Source organism: Alternaria arbusti (genome assembly GCF_024043155.1).
Source record: "Alternaria arbusti strain BMP 1465 chromosome Unknown scaffold_14, whole genome shotgun sequence".
In the NCBI taxonomy this organism is placed as follows: Eukaryota; Fungi; Ascomycota; class Dothideomycetes; order Pleosporales; family Pleosporaceae; genus Alternaria; species Alternaria arbusti.
In genome coordinates, this window is record NW_026249954.1 from 604,577 (window position 1) to 630,311 (window position 25,735).

At 53.3% G+C, this 25,735-nt stretch overlaps 10 protein-coding genes across 10 annotated transcripts; 4 read left to right on the forward strand and 6 right to left on the reverse strand.

Annotated features, from left to right (window-relative positions):
- Positions 1 to 440: 440 nt before the first annotated feature.
- Positions 441 to 1,595, forward strand: J4E86_008770 (uncharacterized protein; the record flags this gene model as incomplete). Its single annotated transcript, XM_051449280.1, has 1 exon — positions 441 to 1,595. One exon carries the CDS (start codon positions 441 to 443, stop codon positions 1,593 to 1,595), a length of 1,155 nt encoding a protein of 384 aa, XP_051299699.1.
- A 1,204-nt stretch (positions 1,596 to 2,799) lies between these two features.
- J4E86_008771 (uncharacterized protein) lies at positions 2,800 to 4,428 on the forward strand (the record flags this gene model as incomplete). Its single annotated transcript, XM_051449281.1, has 3 exons — positions 2,800 to 3,444; positions 3,498 to 3,635; positions 3,688 to 4,428. The coding sequence occupies 3 exons, from the start codon at positions 2,800 to 2,802 to the stop codon at positions 4,426 to 4,428; spliced, it is 1,524 nt and encodes a 507-aa protein (XP_051299700.1).
- An 813-nt stretch (positions 4,429 to 5,241) lies between these two features.
- On the reverse strand, positions 5,242 to 6,358 carry J4E86_008772 (uncharacterized protein; the record flags this gene model as incomplete). Its single annotated transcript, XM_051449282.1, has 2 exons — positions 5,242 to 6,127; positions 6,183 to 6,358. The coding sequence occupies 2 exons, from the start codon at positions 6,356 to 6,358 to the stop codon at positions 5,242 to 5,244; spliced, it is 1,062 nt and encodes a 353-aa protein (XP_051299701.1).
- Positions 6,359 to 6,978: 620 nt separating this feature from the next.
- Positions 6,979 to 9,041, reverse strand: J4E86_008773 (uncharacterized protein; the record flags this gene model as incomplete). The annotated part of the gene is made up of 3 exons (XM_051449283.1): positions 6,979 to 8,200; positions 8,246 to 8,658; positions 8,712 to 9,041. The coding sequence occupies 3 exons, from the start codon at positions 9,039 to 9,041 to the stop codon at positions 6,979 to 6,981; spliced, it is 1,965 nt and encodes a 654-aa protein (XP_051299702.1).
- A 446-nt stretch (positions 9,042 to 9,487) lies between these two features.
- J4E86_008774 (uncharacterized protein) lies at positions 9,488 to 10,771 on the reverse strand (the record flags this gene model as incomplete). The annotated part of the gene is made up of 1 exon (XM_051449284.1): positions 9,488 to 10,771. The coding sequence occupies one exon, from the start codon at positions 10,769 to 10,771 to the stop codon at positions 9,488 to 9,490; it is 1,284 nt and encodes a 427-aa protein (XP_051299703.1).
- Positions 10,772 to 11,205: 434 nt separating this feature from the next.
- J4E86_008775 (uncharacterized protein) lies at positions 11,206 to 13,180 on the forward strand (the record flags this gene model as incomplete). The annotated part of the gene is made up of 3 exons (XM_051449285.1): positions 11,206 to 11,368; positions 11,442 to 12,960; positions 13,015 to 13,180. The coding sequence occupies 3 exons, from the start codon at positions 11,206 to 11,208 to the stop codon at positions 13,178 to 13,180; spliced, it is 1,848 nt and encodes a 615-aa protein (XP_051299704.1).
- Positions 13,181 to 13,478: 298 nt separating this feature from the next.
- On the reverse strand, positions 13,479 to 15,510 carry KU70 (ATP-dependent DNA helicase II subunit 1; the record flags this gene model as incomplete). The annotated part of the gene is made up of 2 exons (XM_051449286.1): positions 13,479 to 15,392; positions 15,445 to 15,510. The coding sequence occupies 2 exons, from the start codon at positions 15,508 to 15,510 to the stop codon at positions 13,479 to 13,481; spliced, it is 1,980 nt and encodes a 659-aa protein (XP_051299705.1).
- Positions 15,511 to 15,891: 381 nt separating this feature from the next.
- Positions 15,892 to 17,231, forward strand: J4E86_008777 (uncharacterized protein; the record flags this gene model as incomplete). The annotated part of the gene is made up of 2 exons (XM_051449287.1): positions 15,892 to 16,116; positions 16,167 to 17,231. The coding sequence occupies 2 exons, from the start codon at positions 15,892 to 15,894 to the stop codon at positions 17,229 to 17,231; spliced, it is 1,290 nt and encodes a 429-aa protein (XP_051299706.1).
- A 407-nt stretch (positions 17,232 to 17,638) lies between these two features.
- On the reverse strand, positions 17,639 to 19,148 carry PDA1 (alpha subunit of pyruvate dehydrogenase; the record flags this gene model as incomplete). Its single annotated transcript, XM_051449288.1, has 5 exons — positions 17,639 to 17,956; positions 18,011 to 18,246; positions 18,298 to 18,752; positions 18,809 to 18,942; positions 19,011 to 19,148. The coding sequence occupies 5 exons, from the start codon at positions 19,146 to 19,148 to the stop codon at positions 17,639 to 17,641; spliced, it is 1,281 nt and encodes a 426-aa protein (XP_051299707.1).
- Positions 19,149 to 20,387: 1,239 nt separating this feature from the next.
- On the reverse strand, positions 20,388 to 21,708 carry J4E86_008779 (uncharacterized protein; the record flags this gene model as incomplete). The annotated part of the gene is made up of 2 exons (XM_051449289.1): positions 20,388 to 20,413; positions 20,460 to 21,708. The coding sequence occupies 2 exons, from the start codon at positions 21,706 to 21,708 to the stop codon at positions 20,388 to 20,390; spliced, it is 1,275 nt and encodes a 424-aa protein (XP_051299708.1).
- Between the last annotated feature and the right edge of the window lie 4,027 nt (positions 21,709 to 25,735).

Consider the following 25,735-nt stretch of genomic DNA (forward strand, 5'->3'; position numbering starts at 1 on the left):
TGGCATCTTGTTTGCACGCTTCCCCGCAACGTCACTACATCTTACGCCTGGAAGGCGAAATACCACTTTACCCATGCCACACGGGTGTACCAAGCCGTACTTTGTTTCATTGAACACCCTTACCAAGATGCTGGTGTCGCCAATGGCATCGTTGCTGACCTCCTTACCCCAGACTGCAAGGAGTTTCGGCAGCGCCAATGCCACTTGGCATCCGCGTTTGCGTAGAGGCGGGTTACAATCTTGGCAGATGGCGCGCTCAAAGTACAGTTCGTGCGCATTGCGATAGATATATGGAAGACATCGTTGACTGAAGGGCGCAGTCCCATTCCTGATAATTCGCTATCGGCAGAGCATCTCCTCCGCTCATCCTTCCCAGCAACTGCAACTCCATACCCATACCCTTTGGAAACAGGTCCTCATTCTCCTGTACGCCAAAGAAGATGTCTAAAGTCGCACTAGTTACAGGTGGCAATGGAATTACAGGCTCAGCCATCATCGAGCACCTCGTGAAGAATACGACCTCTGCCGAGTGGAGGAAGATTGTCGTCACGTCGCGGTCGCCCTTCAAGACCACCGTTCACGATGACCGTATAATGTTTTTAGCCCTCGATCTTACCGATAATCCCGATGCCTTGATCAAAAAGATGCGCTCAGCATGCCAAGATGTTACTCATGCATACTTCTCTTCGTATGTACACAAAGACGACTTTGCGGAACTCAACCACGCCAACGAAAAGCTCTTCGCCAACTTCCTGGACGCTCTACTAGTCGTGGCTCCCAGTCTAGAGAACTGTACGCTTCAGACTGGAGGAAAACACTACAATGTTCACGTCAGTCCCGTGCCATCTCCAGCTCGGGAGGAAGAGCCCAGAAGGGAAAGTCCGCTTGGCAACTTCTACTTCGCCCAAGAAGACTACCTAACGACACGCCAAACTGGCCAGAATTGGACTTGGAACGTCATCCGGCCAGAAGCCATTATCGGCCACACGTCCAAGCCAAACGGCATGAATTCAGCTTTGACATATGCCTTGTACTTTCTCGTTTGCAAAGAGATGGGCGTTGAGGCGCGTATGCCGACGAACCAGCTGTATTGGGAAGGATACGACGACCTTTCCGACTCCAGACTTATTGCCGACCTGACCGTATGGGCCTCCACACATCCACACGCTGGGAATCAGGCCTTCAATGTCGTCAACGGTGACTATTTTTCGTGGAGATACATGTGGCCACGCATTGCCGCCTACGCAGGGGCCCGCGCAACAAGTGAGCAGATCTTTGAAAAGCCTCGTCCATCAGAAGGAGAGACGCAACTAGATCTCAGCTTGGCTGAGTGGGCTGTGGACAAGCAAGAGGTCTGGGAGCGCATCTGTGAAAAGAACGGTTGTCCTGAAGCGAAGGCGACTTGGGCATCTGGTACGTGGGCTTTCCAGGATTGGGTGTTTCAGCGTACGTGGTCGGCAACGTTGAGCGTTAACAAAGCGAGGAGATTTGGGTGGACCGGCCATATCGACTCGTATCAGTCGTTGACTGGTGCGTTCGATAAATTTGTTCACCTGAAGCAGATACCAGCGTTACAGCATAGTGGTAGTTTGTAAGATCAATGGCCAGGTCCTGTTGCCATGTCTTGATCACTTTCGGTGGTTCTCCATTGTTTGCCCATGAAATGCTAGTTAGAATGATTCGTGTCGCTGCTCGAGAGTCCTCTGACCTGTAGTACGTCGACCGACGATACGCTGGAATTACTAGTGTTGCATGCCGATGAGGCTCCACCATTGACACACAAGCCACCACATGTGTGGGTAATGTGTCTTTGCGCGTTGGTCGCAGTTTCTTCCTAAATACGAAATAAGTGGAGAGGTTTCGCAAAGCCTTGCCGGATGGAGAGGCGACCACGTGCTGTAGGATCCTCCAGGATGAAAGCGCGTGTCGCAATGGCGGACCATATAACATCGCGGTCTTACTCTGCAGCTTATGTTGAGACAGACGCTGTACGCTTCCCACAGTCATCGATGACATGTGGCATGACTATCGACGCATGTACTAAAATTTCCGTCAATAGGTGACCAGTCGCAGACATCACGACGGCTTCCCAACTTCATTTGCCGTGGTTTCCTCCCTCCGCCCTCGACCGATATCGCCATACGCCAGAACATCAAGCAATCGACTAAGTTGTCGATTTCTAGAGTCCCGTCATGATTTCGTCTCCTTTATTGCGTTGGACGGTCCGCCGCTTCCAACCTTGGAAGGTTCGCTTAGAGCGAATAAAGCCGTGCACCGGACTGCACCGCATCGCGGGGTCGCCCCGGGATAGCGTTCGGCTCGTGTTTTGGATTTAGGACTATCGCGAGTTTTAGGCACACGCGAGGAATGCATAGTCCATACTTTGTTGGAAGAGAAGTTGTTCCATTCCAGTAAAGACGCGCGCCTGCTGGGCCGAGGAAGCGCCCGGAAAGCAACGAGCTCTTCGAACCCCTCATCACTTTCCGTCACTTTGGCACGAGCATGCCAGGGGAAGCACATGCGGGAAGGGCTGCAAAGCTTGGAAGCCAGCCGGTGATAGCGCTGACACCGCCACTACTGATTGGCCAACACCGTTGAATACGGGGTGCCTCTTGGCCATCGCCTCTAGCGGCCGCGTCTGCGGGCGGTGCGTGGTGTGCGCCCTTCACTGTCCTCGCCCCTAGCAGCCCAGTCCATACCGGAAAGACAGGAGACGGAACTACACATCAGCCATCTTGTGCCATATCTCATCGCATCCTCCCAGGTCTCAACAGTGGCGGTCCCACTGGTAGTCTCACAATGCCAAAGCGATCGGCTGGCTGCTTCGAGTGCAGGAAAAGAAAGGTTCGATGCGACGAGACCAAACCAGAGTGCAATACCTGCGTGAGGCGCGGAACAAAATGCCCTGGCTATCGGCCAGCACAGGCTTTTATTCTCCACAACTTCAATGCACACGGAGAAAAGCCATCCCTGATCAAGGAGGATGAGAATCGCTACAAATACGCCAGTCAAGCTTCGTCAAGCTCACAAAACGACGCAACTTTCGCAAGCAAGGCCATCGTACGCAGAGAAGATGCGCAAACGGAGCCTGAGGATGCGCCTCTGCCCAAGCAGGTCAGCGCAGTTGCCGCCGACAGGATACAGCATCTGGGAACCTTCATTGCCCTCTATTTGCCCAGAGCTGAGGGTCCGGCGTTGCCGCCCCCTTCAGCCCTGATGCTTGGCCTACCTACTATGCCCGCGAACAGCCCGGTACTCATGGCTGCAATCGATGCTCTCTCTGCAGCGCAACTGGCGGTGAACAACAGAAATCATCCGCTCATCCATCGCTCCAGGTCGCTATATGGCACAGCTCTGAGTCAGATGTTGCGCGCAATACAAGATCCAGTGACAGCACTCAAAGACGAAACACTGCTATCAACGTATATGCTCACGCTTTACGAGGTACAAGCGATCTCATCCAATGCTCTTGCTATCAGGTCTAACCGCTCGCATAGGTTTTCGTAGGTGTTACACAAGGTCATGGCTTTTTCTACCATGTCCAGGGACTTCTACATCTTCTTAAGCAGCGTGGGCCAGCTTCGTTCGAGAGTCGGTTGAGCATGCAAATTTTCCACGCCATACGGTACAACTCGGTATGAGGAATCGTGTTGTCGTATGCTGTACAGCCTCGCTAATGCCTGCTAGCTGAGTATCGGCTACCACATGCGAAAGGCCTCAATGCTAGACAGCACGGAATGGTTAGCAGTGACTGCCAAAGCGGCAAAAGTGGATCCGTACGTGGCTCTGAACGACATCTGCATACACATCCCACGACTCCTGGAGCGCACGGACAAGGCCACCAGACCAGAATGTCCAAAGGAGGAGATTGATTCTCTCATTGAGGATTCGCAACAAGTCGCTAGCCGTGCTTTTGAGTGGCTCTCAACCTTTGAAAGACACGGTCCGCGATACGACACGGTAGACGTTGCCTTCATGGATGGCTTCCTGGATATTTGCGCAGACCGCGTATTCGATCCCGTCTTCTACTTCCACTACTTTGGGGCCGGCATTTGCTACCTTATCTACTGGATGAGCATGTTGATCTTGCAAGGCAACACATTCAAGTTGCTCCGGCAGCATCGACAACTCGATATGAAGCAATTGTACATGTGGGACCGCCAGCTCAGCAGCTATGCAGATTCGATATGTCGAAGCGTGCCGTACAACTGTCGGCCCGTCACTGGTTACACTGCAAAATTCGGATCATTGACACCGCTTATGGTTGCGAGAAAATACTACGAGATGAAGGGAGCACAGACCGAAGCAGGATGGTGCGCAAAAGTTTACATGGGCGCGAGAGTGCCGGAGCTCTACCAAGCGCCCATCGCATTAGAACCTTTCGAGAATGTCAAGAAGACCGTGCAGGGCAACCCGCGGTATATTTGAAGGGTTCCGTGTAGACTATGACGAAATAAATAACGGCATCGCAGTTTTCTTCCTGTTACACCTGACAGAACTCTCCTTAATGACTCCGTTTGTAAGGCGTAGCTACTCTAACATGCGCATGTTACACTAAGTCTACAGCGTGGATCGTTTCGACGGAAGCTTGGGTGGTGCCACCACTTCTCCATTGGCGAGTACCTCAAGATGGGCCAACTCACAAGTATCGTCATGTTCTCATCATAGTTTGCAGGTTAGGGGTGGGCAAACTACCTGTAGTCACTCAGAGGTCATCAACTATGACTTTCGTGTTCCTTCATATCACGCGACGCAGTGAAGACATCTTACACTCATACGGCGACTCATACCTGCTTGTAGAAGCTACCTTCGACTTTCTCCGCCGTCTCACTCAGAGTAAGTTTTGTCTACATTTGCTTATCATGATGCACAGAAACCCATGTACAACAATTAGCACCCGCTAAAGCGTCTACCCCCAAAGATAGCAATGACTTGTTACTTTTTGGAAGATAGTCTACCTAAGGGTCAACGGCAGATATAATGCAAGCTACAGTCATATAGAAGCCGTTTGCCATCAAGTTCAAGCATGCAAGTCAAGGGAGCACAACGGCAAAGAGTGATTCAGTTGGACAAAGCGACTGCGAAGACTGAATTGGCCTATGGTTTACACGAAATGACATATGCTGTAGATATACATCTCCGGATATGCAAATGTCACACCTGTTCCTGTGCGATGCACGGTTTGAATACTTTCCATTTGTAACATTGACTCAACATCTATGCAGTTGGTCGTATGCTAACCTAGGCCTGTACCTCCGTAACCAACTTGCCCGTGTTGCCACCCTGGAAAAGCATCATCCAAGTTTTGGGCACATCCTCAAACTTAGTCTTAACCACTGTCTCCGTTTCGGGTCCAACCTTGAGCTTACCCCCCTTGACTCCCTTGATCAACTCCTGGATATACTGACCAGCCTTGCCCGACTCAATAGCATCGATAACAATGAAGCCTCTGACTTCAATGCGATTGCTGATAATCTCGAACCAGTTCTTGACGCCGCTGTCGCCCATGGAGTTGTACGTTGCGACGGCGCCGCACGCAGCGATGCGTCCGTGGCGCTTCATACGACCCAGCATGAGCGACAAGATGTCGCCGCCAACATTGTCAAAGTAGACTTCTACGTAACCCTCCGTGGCTTTCTTAAGGTCAGCCTCGAAAGACGCGGCTTTGTAGTCGACGCAAACATCTGCGCCCAGACTCTCGACCCAGCGGCACTTCTTCTCACCACCGGCAATGCCGATGACGCGTTGACATCCAAGAACGTGCTTGGCGAGTTGCACAACCATGGAGCCGGTAGCTCCCGCAGCTCCGGAAACGACGACCGTGTCGGAGGAAGAGGCGCGCGCGATGTCGATGAGGCCGTAGTACGCGGTCAGGCCTGTTCCGCCGAGTGCACCGATGAAGTGCGTGGGGCGGATGCCGGCGCTCTCGTCGGCTTGGATGGGTCGAACGGCTTTGTTGGATACGACGGCATATTCTGTCCAGCCGAAGTCGCCCATGACGAGTTGACCCTTGGGCAGGCTATCGGTGCTGGATTCGACAATCTCGGCAATGGCGAAGGAACGCATTACTCCACCTTGCTTCACCGGCTCCACGTAGAGGCGCTCAGGGTCCATGTCTTTCTGGATCCTGTAGACACAAGTCAGTCGTGTTCTACGGGATTTTTTTGTGTGGTCAAACTCACCATCCTCTTTGTGCGGGGTCATTGGAGAAGTAGAGTACTTTGATGAGGACTTGATCAGCGGTTGGCCTTGGGAGGTCAATGGTTTGGAGCGAAAAGGTCGCGTCGTTGCCCTCAATGACGGGGTCGTTGAGTGGTGGGTTGGCAAGAACCCACTGGCGAGTTTGTTGGCCCGGCATCTTTCTGTATGTTATGAAATAGTGTTCTGTATGCAATTGGGTAGGTGATGTGGTAGTTTGCTGTCGAAAATGGAGATGATTGAAGAGAGCATGTACAGCGAGTACGAGATGCGGTCACCCTTTTAAGTACAACAGGAGCTAAACAGTCTCGAAGCTGCGGTGGGGTCTACTAGATCTTCCACGTTGATCCTGGACAACTTAAGCCCAGACGTAAGAGCATGTAAGGTCTTGCTAGCTCTACTTAGTACTTGGCATAGAGTCGATTCGAGCTAATGTAGAGATGTTCACGGTGAACCTCGGCTTCTGGTGGTATCCAGTTTTCGCCCACTCTGGCGCGTAACGTGTCCATTGCGTGTAACAGTAGTCTTTCCGCTTTTCGTCCGACATGTTTTAGATGAAGAATTACTGAATCGGAATAGTGATTGAGAAACGCATGCTTAGTGACGCGCTGTTCTGGTCATTGAAGGGATAGCGGGGTAGCTTCAAGTTCCCAGCAGCAAGTACGCATGTAGCAGGGGGGGTATCGATACATGACTCGCATATGGTGTATCGTCTTAGATGGCATTGCGATACAGATCTGTCTGTGTTTTTTTGTCTAGAGAAGCATCGTAGGCTGCTTTCTACCACTTGCCACCCTTGCCCTTCTTCTTGTTTTTCCCCTTCTCAGCGCCACCCTTCTTCTCCTGAGCGGCTGGTGTTCCCTTGTCGTCTGCCACGACTCCACCCTGGGTAAGGCCTTCCATTCTCTTCTTTCCTTTCTTGCCCTTTGGACGGTAGTAGCTCCTATCACGCATAGGGAGCCATCTTTCGGGGTCCATCTTCTTACCCTCGACATAGTCCTTTGGCATTCTCGACTTGCGCAACCTCTTCGCTCTGGCCGGCGCCTCCTTGGCTGGTGCAAGGCTACGTTTCCGGGATTCTGTTCCAAGATCGACCGACGTGAGGCTACCGAGTGGGACGCCTGCATTTTCAAGTTCAACGGCATCCACGTCGGATACCAGTCGGTTGGCTTCTGGTAGATAAGACAAAAGATCCGCAGGTATTGACGATGGATCTGTGATACTATATGCGGCTACGAGACCAGCGATAGACGCTCGATCTTCGTTATCCTGGTTGTACAAGCCCTTGAAGATCTCTCCTGCAGATCTAACGTTATCTGGATTATGAGTATCAAGGAGGGCGGTACCGGCAGCGACCATGAGAGACTTTGATGGGGCCTCTGTTTTCGACTTGTGAGGCTTCCGCCAGTATTCGGCTGCTTTTGCTAGCTCGTTCTTTGACGCGCCGGGCCGGCCTTGTTGTGCGTACAGGGAGACGAGTGCGGCAATCAGCCCTGGTGCGAACCGTACGTCGAGATCGGACGCTGAGGCACTCTGTTCCAAACGCTTGAAAAAGGATTCTAGGAGATGTGTTGCCGCAGCGTAGTTGTTGGTGATGACGTATAAGTGTGTTATAGTTAGTATTAGACCCACATCGGTCGGTCTCTTTTCCAGCAATGGTACTATTTCCCTCAGCGCAGCCTTCTCGGTGTCTGCGTTCCTGGCGTGGGCTGCTGCGTTGAGCACCGCCGCCATATTGATGGCAGGGGACAGGGACGGAGCAGGCGATGCAGAGATGACTTTCTCGGTGGACGATGCGACGCCAGCGACCTTTTGCGATAGCAGGGCCATGACATATTCGTCTTGTCGCAGGATGTTGGACTGGTAGGAGAAGTGCTGGTCGGTGACGGGGGGCTGCGGCGATGCGTGGAACAGACGATGTGAAAGGTACGGGTTCGAGTGCTGCTTCGAGGCGGCGATGGTGTTGACCTGGGCGATGTAGCGGGTTGAGAGCTCCTTGATGCTGCTGTTGTCAGTGTTGGTTCTGAGCCGGGCATGATCGTCTTACTCAGCGAAGGGGATCTTGGTGGCCAGCTCCTCTGCTTCATCCGTCTTGCCCAATTGCGTGAGCACATAGACCTGCTGCACGGTAATTGGCAGCAACTCGGCCTTCTTCTCTTCCTCGCTGAGGTCCGAGAGAGCATTGCACAGGTCCTTGGCGCGCTTCAGACACACTTGGGCCTGGCCAAATTCATTGCGAGAGATGCTGCCGCATGCTGCGTTGAAGGCAGTCTCGAAGACGTCGAGGTCCTCACGTGTGGGCTGCTTCTTCTGGGCAAGCTCGCCTTGGCCTGTCCACTCGAGCTGTGCATCGACGGCGCCCGCATTGATGCGGATATCGTACTCTTCGGTTTGCACGTTCTGGTCGGCGAGGTCCCGGTAGATCTTGGTGGCGTGCGCGAAGTTCTCTGAGCGGTATGCCTGGCGTGTCTATGTCAGCGATGTCTGCGGCCCCGCTGCCGTCGAGTACATACGGCCTGGGCAAGCATGTGCTTCATCCCCCGGCCGGCGTCTGGCCCTGCCGCTGCGGCTACCTGGGCAGCCCTGGCTGCATTGCCAGTCTTGTAGAGGGCGTATGCGTACTCGAACCGCGCCTTCTCCTGCAGCTCGTGTGCACCCTCAAACACTTGCAATGAATCCGCATAGCGGTCCAGATGGAGCAGCGCTACTGCTTTGGTGTGCTGCGCATCCAAATCACCCTTGGACCTGCCCAGGGCTGCATTGGCGGCCGTGAGCACTTCGTCGTGGTCGGCGATGGTGGCTTGCGCAAGCAGCGACGAGAGGGATTTGGTTGATGCGGCCATGGTCGATTCGCGCTTTATCCTCGGTCCATCGGGCAGCGGCGCAGATGTTGAAGCGACAGCGATGGGCGCTGGTGTGCTCGCGGGGGGTCTGGTCTGCGGAGGCCTTAGTGAAGGTACGCGGGGATCTGAGGTGGCATGGTGCAAGCTCGCCTAGGACACGACCCTTGCAAGTTCCACTGCCTTGGTATTCTAAGGCTGTATGTACTCAATGGCCACACCAACCAACACCGCCTCGTCGCATGCTTGGAGCTATTTCGATGGCTCGGCTCCTTGTGCAAAAGTGTCAAGTCATCTCATTTGGTACATGCAATCTAAATAAACGCTTTCCATGTTTCCAGCGGTGAACATAGCCCAGTGTATGCGAAAACGCCATTGAAAAGACACGCCATCCGACAATGCTTTCAGAGACCACCCTGGATAAACAAACGCCATCGCTATGTGATCAATCAGTTTACATCCTCGAATTCATCCTCTTCGCTTTCATCGCCGCCGTTGGATGCGGCTGGGGTTGCTGCTGCTGGTGTGGCAGCGGCGGAAGGAGTTGGAGCGGCGGACGCTTCCAGCTTGACACGCTTCGCTTCCGGTAGAGCACTGGGCGTGCCCACATCGACATCTTCAAACTCGTCCTCATCGTCGTCGTCGTCGTCGTCGTCCTCCTCCTCCTGCTCCTTCCTGCGGCGCTCGGCTTCGATCTGGGCGAAGACTGCATCAAGGTTCTGATTGGTGCCCATTGTATCCCCTGCCTCTGTCTTGATACTGGCATTGTCGATCCCGTCTGCCTCTTGCTTTACAGTGGTCGTATTCCCTGCCGCATCTTTGATGACAGTTGATTTTGTATGCCAAGTGGGAAGCTGGTTCTGCATGGATATCTTCTCTTGACGAGCCCGGTCTGCCGCTCGCTGCTTCTCGTTTTGCTCTGCGCTCGAGCCTATCTGCACATTGATCTTCTCTGGGCCTGTGTCAATGCCTTTGACGGCGGTTGGGCGTGAGGCCGTCGTCTCGATAACCTCGACCTGCGTACCAGGGTCGACATTCCTATCTCGAGGAAGCTCGATCCTTTCGCTGATAATGTCTGGCGGTTCCAACGCTGGAAGGTTGCCCATGTCCTGAATTTTTGACATCATCTCGATCAGCGGGCCAAACAGCTTATTGAACTTGGCTGGGGTGTCGTCGACGTCGTCCGCTTGAATATCTTGGTCGATCTCGTCTAATCGGAATCCGCATCTCGCGCAGATGAAGCCGCTATCGTCTGGCCCAGGGTTCGTATCGGGGTGATCAAGCGCCTGCATGGTCGTGTATGTGGATTTGCATCTCAGGCATTTGAACTCGGGTTTCTCGGTAGTGGGTTTCGCGTCTCTCTTGATGCCCTCATCAATCTTGTGAATCTTGTACTTGACAGAGTCGACGGCGCGGCGCCAGTCAATGTAAAAGAACTCTCTGCTTGATGCCTTGTTTGCACCCTGGCGCAGGACATGCTGAGTGTAGGATGAACACAGCCCTGCCTCCCGAAGCTTACCCGCAACCTTGCTGACATGTTTCGAGTTCTTGCCTGCGTCGAGGATAATGGTCATGTCGGCCACGGGCAGCGCGCCGTGATAGCAGAGCGCGTCCATAATGACGATGTGCTCAGTCTCGTAGAACATACGGACGACTGTCCTGAGCAACTGCTTCACGGCTTGTACGGGATCCCCTCCGCTCTTCTCCACGGGGTCCTTCATTGCCGCGCCCATGATTGCGGTGGTGCAGGCACGGAATCGGGTTCAGCTCGGATGACGGCCGGAAAGATGCGTGGGGGACGGACGGCTTTATTCCCATGCGCCAGCCCAAGTTGCAGACGGGACACTCGGTTTGGAACGGTCTTATGTGGATCGGGAAGGGCGCATCGTTCTCTAGCTTGTGCGATGTGCGTGCGCCGGGGGGGCTGACGAGACAGTGGGTGGTTGAGTCGAAGCGAAGGGGAAATGTTGTAAGAGTCCAGGCAGGCACGCGCGATTGAACTACCTAGGTACGCATGCGGCAGTAAGCGGTGACGCAGGCGGTGAGGCGTGCGTGCCGAGTCCACCCAAATTTAGTGCCAATCACTTCGCTGAAACTTCCACACCAACTTACCTATGACCCGCAGCTTGCTCTACCGGACAAAGCTGCTCACTCGTCTTCAGCGGCCATGTCGGACAACGAAGGACCCCGCCGCGACCATGATTCGTCGAGCCGCGACCAACGCGACAAGAAGCGCAAATGGGCCGACAAAGACCGCAGAAATGCTTCGCGGGGAGGTGGTGGACGGCACCAGCATGGAAGCCGTCCGAATAAGAAAAGAAATATGGGGCGTAAGGAACATCAGTGAGTCGTTGCCCATCTGCTCCGCGCCCGTCTCTAACTAAGCAAGCTCTACCCAACTAGACCGACGGGACCGCAATGCCGAACAACAAGCCAAGTATAAGGAGCAAGAGGAAAAGGGCGAGGACCGGCCCGCCCTGCCTGCGGCGTTCCCTGCAGAGGAAGTCGAGGCAGAAGAGCGCAGGCCGAAGCGCAAAGTTGCAGTTATGATCGGCTACTCAGGTACCGGCTACAAGGGCATGCAGATCGACTACAAGCAAAAGACCATTGAAGGAGACCTCTTCAACGCTTTTGTCGCCGCTGGCGCCATATCCAAGGCAAACGCATCCGACCCCAAGAAATCCTCCCTCGTTCGTTGCGCGCGTACCGACAAGGGTGTCCATGCAGCCGGCAACATTGTGTCGTTGAAGTTGATCATCGAAGAGGAAGATATCGTGGACAAGATCAACAGCCATCTCCCCGAGCAGATCAGGGTGTGGGGCATCCAGCGAACCATTGGCTCCTTCAGCTGTTACCAGGCGTGCGACTCACGGTGGTACGAATACTTGATCCCGACCCACTCGTTCCTCCCGCCGCATCCTTCGAGCTACCTAGGGAAAAAATTGGAGGAGTTTGCGGAGGCGGAGAACGATGTGGAGGGATACCGTGAGCGACAGGCTGAGGTAGCCGACTTCTGGCCCGAGACGGAAGAGAAGCACATCAAGCCCATTCTGGACTCGCTAGACGATTCGATACGATCCCTCGTACAAGAAGCGCTTTACAACGTTGAAGCGATCGATGCACCGCCTGGACAAGATCCTATAGTCGATGCATCGATTGATCATCAGACCAAGCAAGAGAAGCCTACGGACGTCGAAGCGGCGGAGCAAACTGCAAAGCCAGACGAAGGTGGGCTCGACACAAGCGGAAACCCACCAGACGAGGTCAAGCAAGTCATCGACACGATACAACAAAATGAACCCAGCATCACTCTCGACAGCTCCACTGACGGTTCTCGTCCCCTTCCTGAAGGCGTAGTCAACCAACCGGTCCTCGAGGAAGCCATCAAAACTCTGAAGAAGGCATACCTGGACGTCAAGAAAGCATATCGCATATCTCCCGAGCGACAAGCGCGTGTACAAGCCGCACTTGACAAGTACCTTGGAACCCACCGCTACCACAACTACACCGTGCACAAGAAGTACAATGACAAGTCCGCCCAGCGCTACATCAAGAGCTTCCAAGTCGCACCCAAGCCCATCATTATCAACGATACAGAATGGTTGAGCTTAAAGGTACACGGCCAGAGCTTCATGATGCACCAGATCCGCAAAATGGTTGGCATGGCCGCCCTGACAGTACGATGCGGTACCGATCCTGAAATCATGGACAAGAGTTTCGGTAACGAAGTTGTCCGGATACCCAAGGCCCCCGGCCTGGGCTTATTACTCGAGAGGCCGGTGTTCGACTCGTACAATGCAAAGTCTGCTAAGCAACACGGACGCGAGACGATTGACTTTGACAAGTACAACGACAAGATTGAAGACTTCAAGGAGAAGGAGATTTACCAGCGCATCTTCCGCGAAGAGGCAGAAGGCAACCAGTGAGTTCCTTTCTGGATCTCACGACACCGGACATGAACGCTAACAAGCTCTAGATTCAACACCTTCTTCACACATCTGGATAATTACAAGGACCCACAGTTCCTTTACCTGACCTCTGGTGGTATCGAAGCCACCAAGAGGAAGCGCGAAGACAAATCCACGCAACAAAAATACGAGGAGGATTCGGAGGATGAGAACGCGAGTGGTGGAGAGGGTTGAGCTACAGCGTGATCGCTAGAAGGCTATTAAGCTCCATGGCCATGGGCAAGGTTGGGAGTCGCTTTCGACCCCCTTCTTATGCATAACATACGCGTCATGAAGAATTTCCCCAATGACATTATGAGAAGAACACAAGATTTCACACATGCAGAGATTGCATACCCGTGGTACAAGCGTGCGAAGATTACTGTATCATATCCGTGCAATTCAGTCTGAACTCGATTGGCGGGACAACGCGAGCGAAGCATGACACCGAAACGCCTCGCTTGATCATCACACATCCTTCGATTAGAAGGCCTCATAAACCCTTGCCGTCGAGATATTCCTGCACCCTCTCCAAAAGCTCAGCCTTCTTACCCCCAGTACTCTGACCCCTCGCGCCAAGCCACTGCTTCAGTACGGCTACCGTTTGCTTGCTAATCTTTCCACCATTATTCAGGTCGGCCATTTGCTGGTCAGTCATTGCTTCTTCCTCGTCTCCACTTTCGGCTTTGACTTTTGACTCTTTTTTTACCCTTTTGGGCACTGGCTTGTCGTCACGGTCTGCGCCGCCGCCAGGGCGTTTCTTTGCCGTGGGTTTAGCGCGGTGGGCAAGTGCAGACTTATGTTGCTGCTCGTATGCTGCTTGAAATTCTCTGCCGTAGTCTTCAATGTACTCGCCACAGCGCTTGTCGATTTGTTTGTAGCGAGGAATCGTTTTGTCATCAGGCTGGAGTGGGAGTTCTTCTTCCAGGGCTAGCGCTTGTAAGATGCGGTAGAACCATTGCAGGTCTGGATTGGGATACTTGGATGGGTCGTAGACACCTTTGGGTAGTTGCAATTGCTCAATGATGAGGCGCATCTTGTCTGTCAGCGCATCCGTGGTTTTGAGGGGCTGCTCTGGTGGCGTTGGGAATTGGCGGATGTCGTCCGCGAAAGGCAGGGGTACGAGCCAAAGGCCCGGTGGTGTCAACTGGTCGCCTTCCTCATTGAGCCTCTCTTCACCGGGTATAAGAGCGGCAAGTGTAGGTGCAGCGTTGCGACGTGGAATGAACCATACCAAGCCCATCCTTTGGGACTTGAGTAGCTTTTGCTGTAAAGCCGAGAAGACACGAGTGGAGCCAATGTAGTCTGCGTCGGAAGGGTAGATGAATGTTGATTTGTTCGTGTTGGCCCATAGTGGGACGCTGGAGAGAGGCTTGAAGCCAATGATTCGGATCACAGGCTCCCCAAAACATTGTCTTATCTGAGTAATCTCTTCGGGCGTAAAGGTGATTGCATCGCCGCCAAACTTGTACGCCTTGCGCATCTCCGTCTTTTCCATGGCCCGCGCCGAATCGCCTGCCAGTTGTTGTGTTGACGAAGTCGCTATCTGTGGCTTTTCACCTCCAACCCAAACGTAGCACGACTTGACATGTTCCTGGCGCTTGATGAGAATATATCCTTTCACCCCGATGCGAAGATCAGGACCGAGCTCCATGGGCAGCGAGAACAGAGCGCGACGGGGTGTGGCTTTGGAATTGATGGAGGATATGAGCTGCTTGAGGAGCGAAATGCCTTCGCCGCTCTTCGCAACTTTGGTGGTCGACGGTAAAGTAACGGGGGCTTCGGGATCAGATGGTGATGTGGGATATACAAGATCATCGAAGAAGCGCGATCGGTCAAAGGTATGATCTGGCTGTGAGATGGGAAACAGATCAATGGTGCAGCCGAGGTCATACAAATCACGTGCTCGGGTGACTGCCGTGTCCTTGTCTGCCTTGACTTTGATCGGATAGTCGTTGTCCGTCACCACGAACAGGCGTCTTGACGAGAAGTTGGGCGCCTTTGTAGTGAAGATCTGGTTTGCACAGAACAGTACCGTTGCTATGCTGGCACCGTCCCTGGCAGGCTTCAATATCTCTTCGGCCTCGTCTTCGTTCTCGACCATATCTCTGAGCCTCTTGACGTCCTGAGCGGACGGGACGTCAAGGTCTGCAAGGAGGTAGCAGTTTTGAAACGTGTTGTCACCGTCCTTCAAGTCCGTCTTCTCGGTACCGAAAAGCAGTATGCCCATCATGTCGTTTGGGTTCGAGATGATGCGCTGCTGCATCAGCTGGTAGGCGCATTTCAATGCAGCAGACGTGGGGGAGTCGCGCTCGGCTTTCTTGTCTTCCGACTTGGGCGGTGGCTCAAGCATGGTAGGACTGACGTCGATTGCGAAGAGAACGGCGTCTTTGATAGTCTTGTAGCTCTACATGCTGTCAGTGACGCTTGCCAATGCCAAAGCTGGAACGGGAGCGTACAGAGTCGTCAATCTCCTCCTCTTCGTCTTCTTCTTCACGTGGTCGATTGTCCTGTGGAGCCGCCATGATGCCCGTCGCGTTCAGCTCGAGTGAGGTTTACTTGCAGTATTGTCGAATTACAGCTCAGCTGGGCGATGGCACCGGTGGCATTGAAGGCCGTCAAGCACAGGCCGGTGCAACGCGGGACAGTAGCCTAGGCAGCAGAGCGGAACGCGCGCACTAGCTCCAACACGTCGGCACGTGTCTGCGAGGCTGCTGTGGGGCAAACCCTAGCGTCCGATCGCCAGCCACGATCGTCATCAACGGCCAACAAGACTGCTGCCATTGGCCAGAGCTTTCTCCGACTTGCGCTTCCGAGCATTATTCACGCTGTTTTTCTGGCCTCGGCATCTTCTCCTCGACACATCACTGCGGGAAGACGCCCTCTTTGTCGTCACACACCTCGCAATGGCTCTCCGCGTATCCTGTTCCCGCGCTGCAAAGCGTGCAACGTCCACCACACCCGCCACATCCATCATCTCGTCGTACAGTGCACAATGGAGGAGAGGCAACGCGACAGTCGCCCCTACGCAGATGACGCCCGGCTCAAAGGGGCCGACTGCAATGGTCTTCATGAACATGGGCGGGCCGTCAACAACGGATGAAGTGCATGGCTTCCTGAGCATGTTGTTTGTACGTAATCGGTCCAAGCGCATCATCGATTCTCAGCTTACGGAGTGTAGGCCGACAAGGACTTGATTCCCCTCGGACCCCTCCAAAACTATATTGGCCCCTACATTGCGCGGAGACGAACACCAAAAATTCAGAAGCAGTATGCAGAGATCGGTGGCGGATCGCCCATCAGGAAATGGTCGGAATATCAAGCCGCGGAGATGTGCAAGATCCTCGACAAGACCTCACCTGAGACTGCTCCCCACAAGCCCTACGTCGCGTTCCGCTACGCAAATCCCCTCACCGAAGATACCTACAAGCAATTGCTAGCAGACGGCTTTGGAGGAGGAAAGGGCGGCCGTGCCGTAGCCTTCACACAGTACCCCCAATACTCCTGCTCGACCACCGGCTCCTCTCTCAACGAGCTCTGGAAATGGAGGACAAGACTGGAAGGCAAGCGTGCAAACGGAGAGACTGGTCAAGAGGTGGAGCCCGAAGGCGCCATCAAGTGGAGTGTGATTGACCGCTGGCCGGCGCACCCAGGTCTGGTTGAAGCCTTTGCCCAACACATCGAGAAGAAGCTGGCCGAGTACCCAGTCGAGAGACGAGACGGCGTTGTCATTCTCTTCTCCGCACACAGTCTCCCCATGACCGTTGTCAACCGCGGCGACCCATACCCGTCTGAAGTGGCAGCGACCGTATACGCCGTTATGCAACGCCTCCAGATGAAGTACAGATATCGTCTCGTGTGGCAGTCACAGGTCGGCCCTCAACCTTGGCTCGGAGCACAAACCTCCGACACTGTCAAGGAGTACATGAAGAAGGGCCACACAGACATGCTCCTCGTACCCATTGCCTTCACCAGCGACCATATCGAGACACTATACGAACTCGACAAGGAGGTCATTGGCGAGGATGCAGAAGGCCACGAGGGTGTCAAACGTGTCGACAGCTTGAACGACAGTCCCGTCTTCATCGAAGCGCTCGCGAACATCGCCAAGGCACATTTGCAGAGCGGGCAGGCTTGCAGCCCACAGATGATTCTCAGGTGTCCAAAGTGCACAAGCGAGAGGTGCTTGGCACAAAAGGAGTTCTTCGCTGGTCAGACACAACACATTGACCCTCCCACAGCATAGACCGTGTCTTGGTTGTTGGAGTTTGATATGTATAGATATATAGCCAACGAAGATGTACTATTACTCCCGCTATGCCAGATATTATGCAAACTGCATCTTCAGCACGTGAAGATTGTTCTCGTCACCACTGCATTCTCTGCGGGGATCCGGCGCACGGAGGCGCTAGTAGCATCTTTGGACAAAAGCGAATGATCTATCCTTTTCAAAACTCACATCTCGAAGTCAACGTCACTCTACGTGCACCCCACAGAGCAAAACTGAGTGGGATTCTAAGAAATGTCATTCAATGCAAGACCGCGCTCCCTAGCTGTTACACGCATGTAGAAGCCTCTAAATCCTAGAATTACAGATCCCTCTCATCACCTAACCGTGTCTCCAATCATGACCCCGTGAAAAGCCGAAGAGCTTTATGCTGTCCTGGCAACAGGCTTCTTCTCACCACCCATGTCGTGTTCAGTGTAGTAGAAGTTCTCTTCTGGGATGCGTCCCCTCAGGAACTCAGGCTCGGAACCACGGACGTAGATGTCCTCGTACAGTACCTTGCCAGTAGCCTCGGGGACAGCCATCTTCTCCGCAATGGCAACCTCCTCGTCGACCTCAGAACGTGCTTGCTTGTCAATCGACTTGAGCTCCTCCTCAGAAGTGACGCCCCAGTCGAGGAGCTTCTGCTTGAGGCCGGCAATGGGGTCATTGGTACTGCGCATGCGCTGGATCTCCTCACGAGTCTTTGGTTGTTCGTCAGTACATGCTTTGTGATGTTGTAAAGCGGTGTGACTTACTCGGTATGTGGTTCCAGGGTCAGACATGGAGTGTCCTCCGTAACGGTAGGTGACGTATTCGTAGACAAGGGGACCCTTGCCTGCGGCGGCATACTCCTTTCCGTACTTGACAGCGGCTTTGACGGCGAGGACATCCATACCGTTGATCTTCAGACCAGGGATGTACTGTCCACGCTTGTAGTAGTCGGTGAGGGCAGATGAGCGGTTAGCGGCGGTTCCCATACCGTACTTGTTGTCTGCGGGGTGTTAGTAAATCCGGCGCATGTCCACGTGGTGTTTGTACGCACTCTCGCAGCCAAAGATGATGGGCAAGTTCCAGAGCTTGGCCATGTTGAATGCCTCAAAGACCTGGCCCTGGTTGGAAGCACCGTCTCCGTACAGAGCCAGGGTGACGTTCTTCTTGTTCTCGTACTGGCAGGCAAAGGCAATACCAGCGCCGACGGGGACCTGGGCACCGACGATACCGTTACCACCGTAGAAGCCGGGGGCAAACATGTGCATAGAGCCACCCTTTCCGTACGCGATGCCCTCCCTCCTGCCGAGGAGTTCGCCGATGATGGACTTGACAGATGCGCCGCGCATCAGAGCGAAGCCGTGGCAGCGGTAGGCGGTGATGAGATGGTCGGCGCGCTCGATGGCGTGTTCGATACCGACGGCGACGGCTTCTTGGCCGGTGGACAGATGGCAGAAACCCCGAATCTTCTTCTCCTTGTAGAGCCTGTCGGCGGCCATTTCCATGCGTCTGTTGCCTGTTAGACGCTGATCGTGTTCGCATCCCGGCATGACGGGTGTTCCTACCGTACGGCGACCATGTCGTAGTACATCTTTTTGAGCTCCTTCTTGGTGACGTTCATTGTGTACGGCGGCGGGTCGAGCTCGTACGTCTCAAAGGCCTCGTCGGAGAGGCGGATCTCGAACGGCTTGTCGTCCTCCTGCACACAGTCAACGGTCCATTGCTTGCTCCACAGCCACACGGCTGGCTGCCTGCGTGTCCTCTTACCGATGGCACATTGGCCGGGTCCGTGTGCGATGAGGCCGCATCCGTCGTCACGAACCTGAAGGCGGGTCGCGCCGCTGGGGCCACGGCATTGCGGCGGAAGGGCGACGCAATGCTCCGCCTGATTGTCCTGGACAGCATTGTGAGGTGTGGGGGAAGCAGCCGAGGGGGAGGCGTGGGTATGCCGTGAGGTTCAGAGGGTGTTGATTCGAAAAGTTGCTCAGCTCCCGCCAGCTCGGGGATCCGCTTTGGCGCTAAGCCGTTACCGTCCGCCAACGCCAATCTCAGCACATCCCGATTCTCTCCGACTCAACACCTCTCAACGCATCGCAACTTCCATCACCTGCACCTTTCCATCGTTACTGCGCTATCAAATACCATGCGTATGCATAAGCTGCATACAACCGGCCGCAAATGCAGGATGTGATGCCACACTCTCAAAAGCACAAAAATAAGACTGTCTCAGCATCCCTGCCTATGAGATCTCGCAATCACTCCAACCTGAGCACATAACCGCGATTCACTCGAGACATGTACAGAACCAATGAGGGACCTTGTTTTCGCTTGCCATGTCCCGTCCTTAGAAACACTGGTACAACGCTGAAAACCTCCGTCCTGGCCACCTTTACGCCTAAAAAAAAACAAGTACGGGAAGTATGAAATTAGTCGGAAGGGTGATACTACTAGCTACGAAGTTGTACACTTTCAGCCCGGAAACCCGGGCTCCAGAGACGACATCGACCTTGGGTGGGGTGGTGTGCCTGGCCTGTACGACGTCTACCTTACAGGCGACGTTCTGATGAAGTTGGTTCTATATCCAGAGCGGAGTGAGAGGCAGGCATTACCGATGCAGATCTGCCAAAGAGCTCGGGGTCACCCGGCAAACATGAAATTTTGTTAGAAAATCCTTGGGGCGTGGCGCACTTGTCACCCTTACAAAATCCCGAACAAGATAATAGAAGAACGTATAAAATTTGTGTGTTTCACTTATGTTGCTTGCAATCGATCATGGCCCAGCTTTGGCACTTCCTTTGGCTTTATACTACCAGTGCTGCACCGAGCGATGATTTACCAGATAATGAGCGTATAGCAATAATTAAGAGCTATTGCGCCGAATATCTCTTTCTGTGTTTATGATTCTCTCTTTCCCCGAACACTTGGACATATGCATGCAACCTCGAAAAGATAATGCACCCATATATTGCGCACGTCCGATCCTTCAAAATTACGCATGGAATGGTGTGGTGTAGAAAAAGCATCAGACTCACTCTGGGTGACCAAAAGACATGTACCGTCTATTGCATAGAATCAAGCGTAGGCACAAAACCGATTTGGGGCGCCCGGCGTCATTGGGTCCGGACAGAAAATGTATGAGAGTCCTTAGCGTATGTGATCCACTCTTGATGCTAGGGCAAAGTTAGAGAAAAGAAGGTGAAGTAGCAGAACATGTACTTGCCTTTGCGATTGCATAGCCCAGTCTCAAGACCCTCTCCATGCGATGTTTGACTGTACTCGCCAACTCCAAATATCGCTCCTCTTCGTCATGCTCTCTCTCAAACCACTTGACGGGAAAGTAATCGTCTGCCCAGATCAAGCCTCGCACAAGATAATCCTCAGGCAAAGGCAGCTCGTCGCCCCTCTCGCCCTCCCCAGGAAATACACCGGAAGCCAGTATTGTATCGATGTTGGGCGTAGGGCTTTGTGAATGACTCTGGATCTGGTTCTCCGTCTTGACCAACGTATTAAGGAAAGCAACGAGTTCGGCCCAAGGCGCGTCCTCAATGAGATCGGAAACGTATGTACTGGAAGCAAAGCTAGAAAGAAAAGCGAGCATAATGTGTACGTGAGGAAGCACGTTCTTGTCGCCGATGCGGCGGAGTACGAGAGCGAACGTCTCCCTCGTGATCGATTTTGCGTTGATGAAGGTCTGAAGGACTTTGAACTTGTCCATTGCCTTCTTAATATCCTGCTCAATATCTTCGGGCTTACTCGAGGCAATTAAAGGCTTCATTGGATTCTGTTGGTCAGCCGGAGATGCACTCCGAATCTTGTCTTCGGTCGCCTTTTGAGGATCTTCTGCTCTCCCCCAGATCGGAAGCAGCAAAATCTGGCGAAGAAGATTGTCGTTTTTCCCGTATTCAAACCAGCCGGCAATATTGGTAACCGCGATGTATACACCCTGCTCCTTCCATTTTGCTGTCACACGACCAATGTGATTGTCCAGGTTTCCGATGAATTCCGCCTTCGCGTCCATGAACTCAGTTGTATGCTGATGCTTCTGCCCCTGAGCCGTGTCCACACAAGACTCCTCGAATTGCAGCCCGTGTGCTTTGATGAAGTTGGTGTCGATCGCTAAGGCATGTGTGAGAGGTGCGCCTGCACGACCAAGAATAGGATCCAGCAGAGTCAAGATTGACTCTCGCGCGCTCTGGAATGGTTTGACGCAGGTCAGAGACCTAGAGTAGTAGTACATTTGCTGGAGAGCATTTGGTCGTGCCAAGATAGCGAGGTGGTGATATAGACGACCCACAGTAGGATTCTTATCGGCAGCCTTGGTGTACCAAGAGCGCGCGACGCCTGCCCAAGTTTCACGGTCCCGGACATCTTCGTCCTCAATCGCCATCCGATATCGGCCAAGGTCTCCGAGGCACTCGATCCATGTATCCTCGAAAGCTGGGACGGTTTCGTACAACAAAGCCATCATCTGATACGCCAAATAGATGAATGCCAGCATATAATCTATACTGTCAGGAAGACGCCGCCGAAGTAACTCCAAGAAGGAATGGATACCATGTTTCCACATGCGTGCAGGCATCGAGTATTTGGCGGCAAGACGTCGGAGAGCCGGCGATGCAGAGGGATGCTGACTAGCTAAGAAAAAGTCATGATGCTCATGTAATAGCGTCCGGTGAAGAGCGATCAAAGCTTGCCAATGATCCGACGCAAGTTTGGTATCACCATCTTGCGCAGCTGCGGCTTGTGCGCGATCCACATGTATACACTTGGTTTCCACCATGGTTAATCCTGCGTAAATAGATTTCACTTCCGACGCAAGTTGCTCTTGCGAGATGGGTCGACTATCAGGCTGCAATAGTAAACCAGGGTATCGGGGATCATAGCGTTGAAGTTCTATAAGACCTGGTTGGCGTTGAGATTGTTGGGGCTTAGGAGTATTTCGTTGCTGTGTATGAGCAGGGGACTGAGTTTGCGGTGATTGTAAGTGACTGCTCTTCGTAGCTTCGGCTGACCACTCGCTGGAGGGCTCGGGTGTCGTCTGGTATGGAGACGAGGTAGACTTGGCGTTTTGTTTAGGATCAAAAAGGCGTGCATCCTGTGGTCTCGACCGTGTCCTTTCCGAAACAACAGTTTGTGGAATTTGCCTAGAGAACTCGGGACCAGCCACTTCCACGTGAGACGGACCCTTCCCTCTGGGGCTGGTGAACTCATGTTCTGCCGGTCGTTTCCTTCCAGAGGGCGGTGAGTTCTGCCCGGAAGCCTTTCCCGAATCTATAGTAAGAGCCGCGATATCAGGCGCTGACCGGTCTCCAACAGTTGCGGCTGCCGAGTGATCAGATCTGCTAACCATATTAAACGCTGATCTAGCAAATGCCTGTACAGCAGCTTGGCCTGTACTCACTTGAATTTCAGGCTTAGCTGTCGAAACTTCTCTCTTGCCTGTCGCGGAGACAAGCCTTCAAACTCGTCGCGATGGTCTATTTTGCCGTGGTCATACAGCTGGTCGGCACTCGGAAAGACGCGTCCCTCATGACCGGGGTAAGGGCACGCGTGGGCCCTGATGATTGGACTCTGAGTTTTCAGCGCCTGCGCGAATTTGGTCTGGACGAGTTCACCGGTGTCCATAATGCGGCTGAATGTCTCAGGTGTAGGATTCGCGTTCGTATTCCGATCTCCGTATTTGGCGTGGGGAGCGATGTGATCTGATTGGATGAAGTTTTGGAGCGCACATACCCACTCGTGCGCGCACACCCAGCCTCAGCGTGGACTGTATCCTGATGACCTGGACTACGCAGTCTCCAATAAGATCCGGCAAGCTTGTACACTGTCGCATACGCGTCCGATGCTCTGCACTCAAGTTCAAGGGGTCGGACTGCGTACGTTGACGAGGTAGTGCGAGGCCTCCGGTTTGGCTAGATGCGACGTCCGGGACGACAGGGACAGCAACCTCGCGTACAACAGAACGCAGAAATAGAAGAAAGGAGCTGTTTGACGTAAGATCTCCAACTCGAAGACTGAGATTGAATCTTGGGAGTGTCCCCCAGGGTGGGCATTAACACAATATAAGATGCGGCTCTGTTGTGGTTCGCCTACTAGGCAACAAGGCAAAAGAAGGCAAACGTCCCTGGGCACCGGACATGATTTCCTGCACGCCACCGTTATACCTGCGTCAAAGGGCGTCGTCGACTTTGGTATCAACACGTCGCCTACATGTAAGAAACCTCCTGCTCGGTTTGGTGGGCGGTCGTTGCCTACTTATGCTCGTTCCGTCTGCGGCTCTGCTGCTTGCTTTCGCCATCACCATGATGGGGGCCACATGAGCCCCACATTCTCGTCTGCTCCATCGAGGTTAGCGTTCCACATTATGAAAGCAACCCGGAACGGCATGCCCATGCATACATACACCATCCATCCAATGAATACCTAGACACTGTCGCTTATCATCAAAAGTTCATCCATCGAATGCCGTAGGTGCCAGCGCTCCTCACATACGGCAAGTCTTGCAACGTAGACCATAGTGTTTTTCGACTCTGCCTCACACCGGTTAACTACATGTTCCTGTGTATCTGCGTGCATGTACCGTGTAGTCCTCCATCTCGTGGAAGGCAATACCTGCGAGGCTCGCAGAGACCATACATGCGGCTGAAGCCCATGCGTTGGTCGGGTGGCTTGATTCCTCTGTGCGAATACAGCTTGCTTGTTTCAGCTCATCGTCGAGAGTCCCGCTAGCCACAACACAGCCGCGAAGTCAATACTGACGCGTCTGCGACATCCTCACGCTTCAAATCTGAAGCCAACTATTCCCGCAAAAGACCTTGAGACAGTCATCGTAAGCCGAAGCCAGATAACGTACACGAAGACTGATTTGCTCAGATTTTACGAAGCGGGATGGAATTTTCGAGGCCTACGTCCTTGGTCCCACCAGAATGCAGGGTGTTGCCTTGTACATAGCAGATCTGCCGACGAACGGGGAGTGTCATCTGTTTGCCTGCGCAAGGTGTCACATGTACGCCGTGTATGTTGTATCAGTACTAATTTCCGACAGTCCGCTTGGACGACGACTCGATCATCGTGGGCGCTACAAACGCTTGCACGGGACGATACTGCTTTCACAACCGATGCGTGGCCATTATGTGCCGGGTCCCCGATTACCTACCTGGTATCAGCATAGATGCCAATGAACGGTGGCCACGCTATCGGTATTGGCCCGAAGACACACAGCGCTCATTGCGCCCTCTCACGAAACACGAGGCACGAGGCATTGCCGGCAAGCGCTTAGTGAAGGCTGCTAAGACGCGTCCTAACCTTCATATTCCCAAAGACCGGTGCGCCTCAATGCATGCCCTTTTGGTCGAAAGATATAATGCCATTACGTTCTTTTCGTCACCTATATGCACCAGGGCCCAAACACATCAAGACATGCGATTGGTCAAGTAACCAATCCCATTACCACCGACAACAATATCTTTGCCTTGGGTCTTCGCCAGCTGGTGCGGCAGAACAACAAGTCCTTCCTGGTCCGGTCAGGCATCGCTCAGGGAATAATCCAATTGTAGGTAGACGCGAATTTCACAGCGACCATTGTTGAAGTCGTTTCGTAATACCAAGAAGCACTGCGCACACGACTCTCAACCAATCAAGCGCACTATCATTGTGCTATGAGCTGTTGATCTAGGTGTATGCAATCGGGCAAACCGTGATAGCGACCTGAAACACTCATATCCTCTCCCCATACGCATGTTGGCTAACCGTACCTAGGTCAAATAGAGCACGAACCAGCATGGTCATCATCTCGCAACGGAAAACCAATTACGGTCAGGGAATTTTGATCACAAGCCATCATCACCAAGTCAGCTCCGGCATTGCCGCTGGCTGTCGTAAACTAAGCGGTATGTGCTACACCAGATCAGGCGTAGTTGCTCCTGCGCTGTCGTCTGAACATGGCCGTTACAGAAAGCATGGCGTTTTCTCTGGACTAAATCATGTCGTGTATCAACACGCGAAGCGTCTTGAAGGGACTACTCAGCATAGTGTGCTATACACTAAAGATCTGCTGATTGTGGGGTGCAAGACTACCCTCGAATGAGGACTGAATAGGCATCTCGATGGCCGCTCAATCTGCGCATAGTCAGCATGCGAAAGAAAAGCCCATATGTGCAATCAGTTGAAAATCATGGTGTTGCACAAAGTCTGTTGCCTGACAAGCACAATGCCTTCTGGGCTTCGTTTCAATAAGTGTATACGCGCATTCATTATAGCTTTCAAAGGGAGTGGTACGGTTTGATGAGGGGAAACTGCACGAGCAGGCCGATCACAGGGATGTTTCATCGTCTCTGGTGTTCAATTATGCGCCCTGATCACCCCGGATTACTGGAACCTTTTCTCGTGCACACAACACCGAGTCTAGCAACTACATATGATTAAATTTGACGCGTTTCTACGCTACGTGTGCCATCTCTGTACGTACTAATCGATGATGAACTAGGTGAACA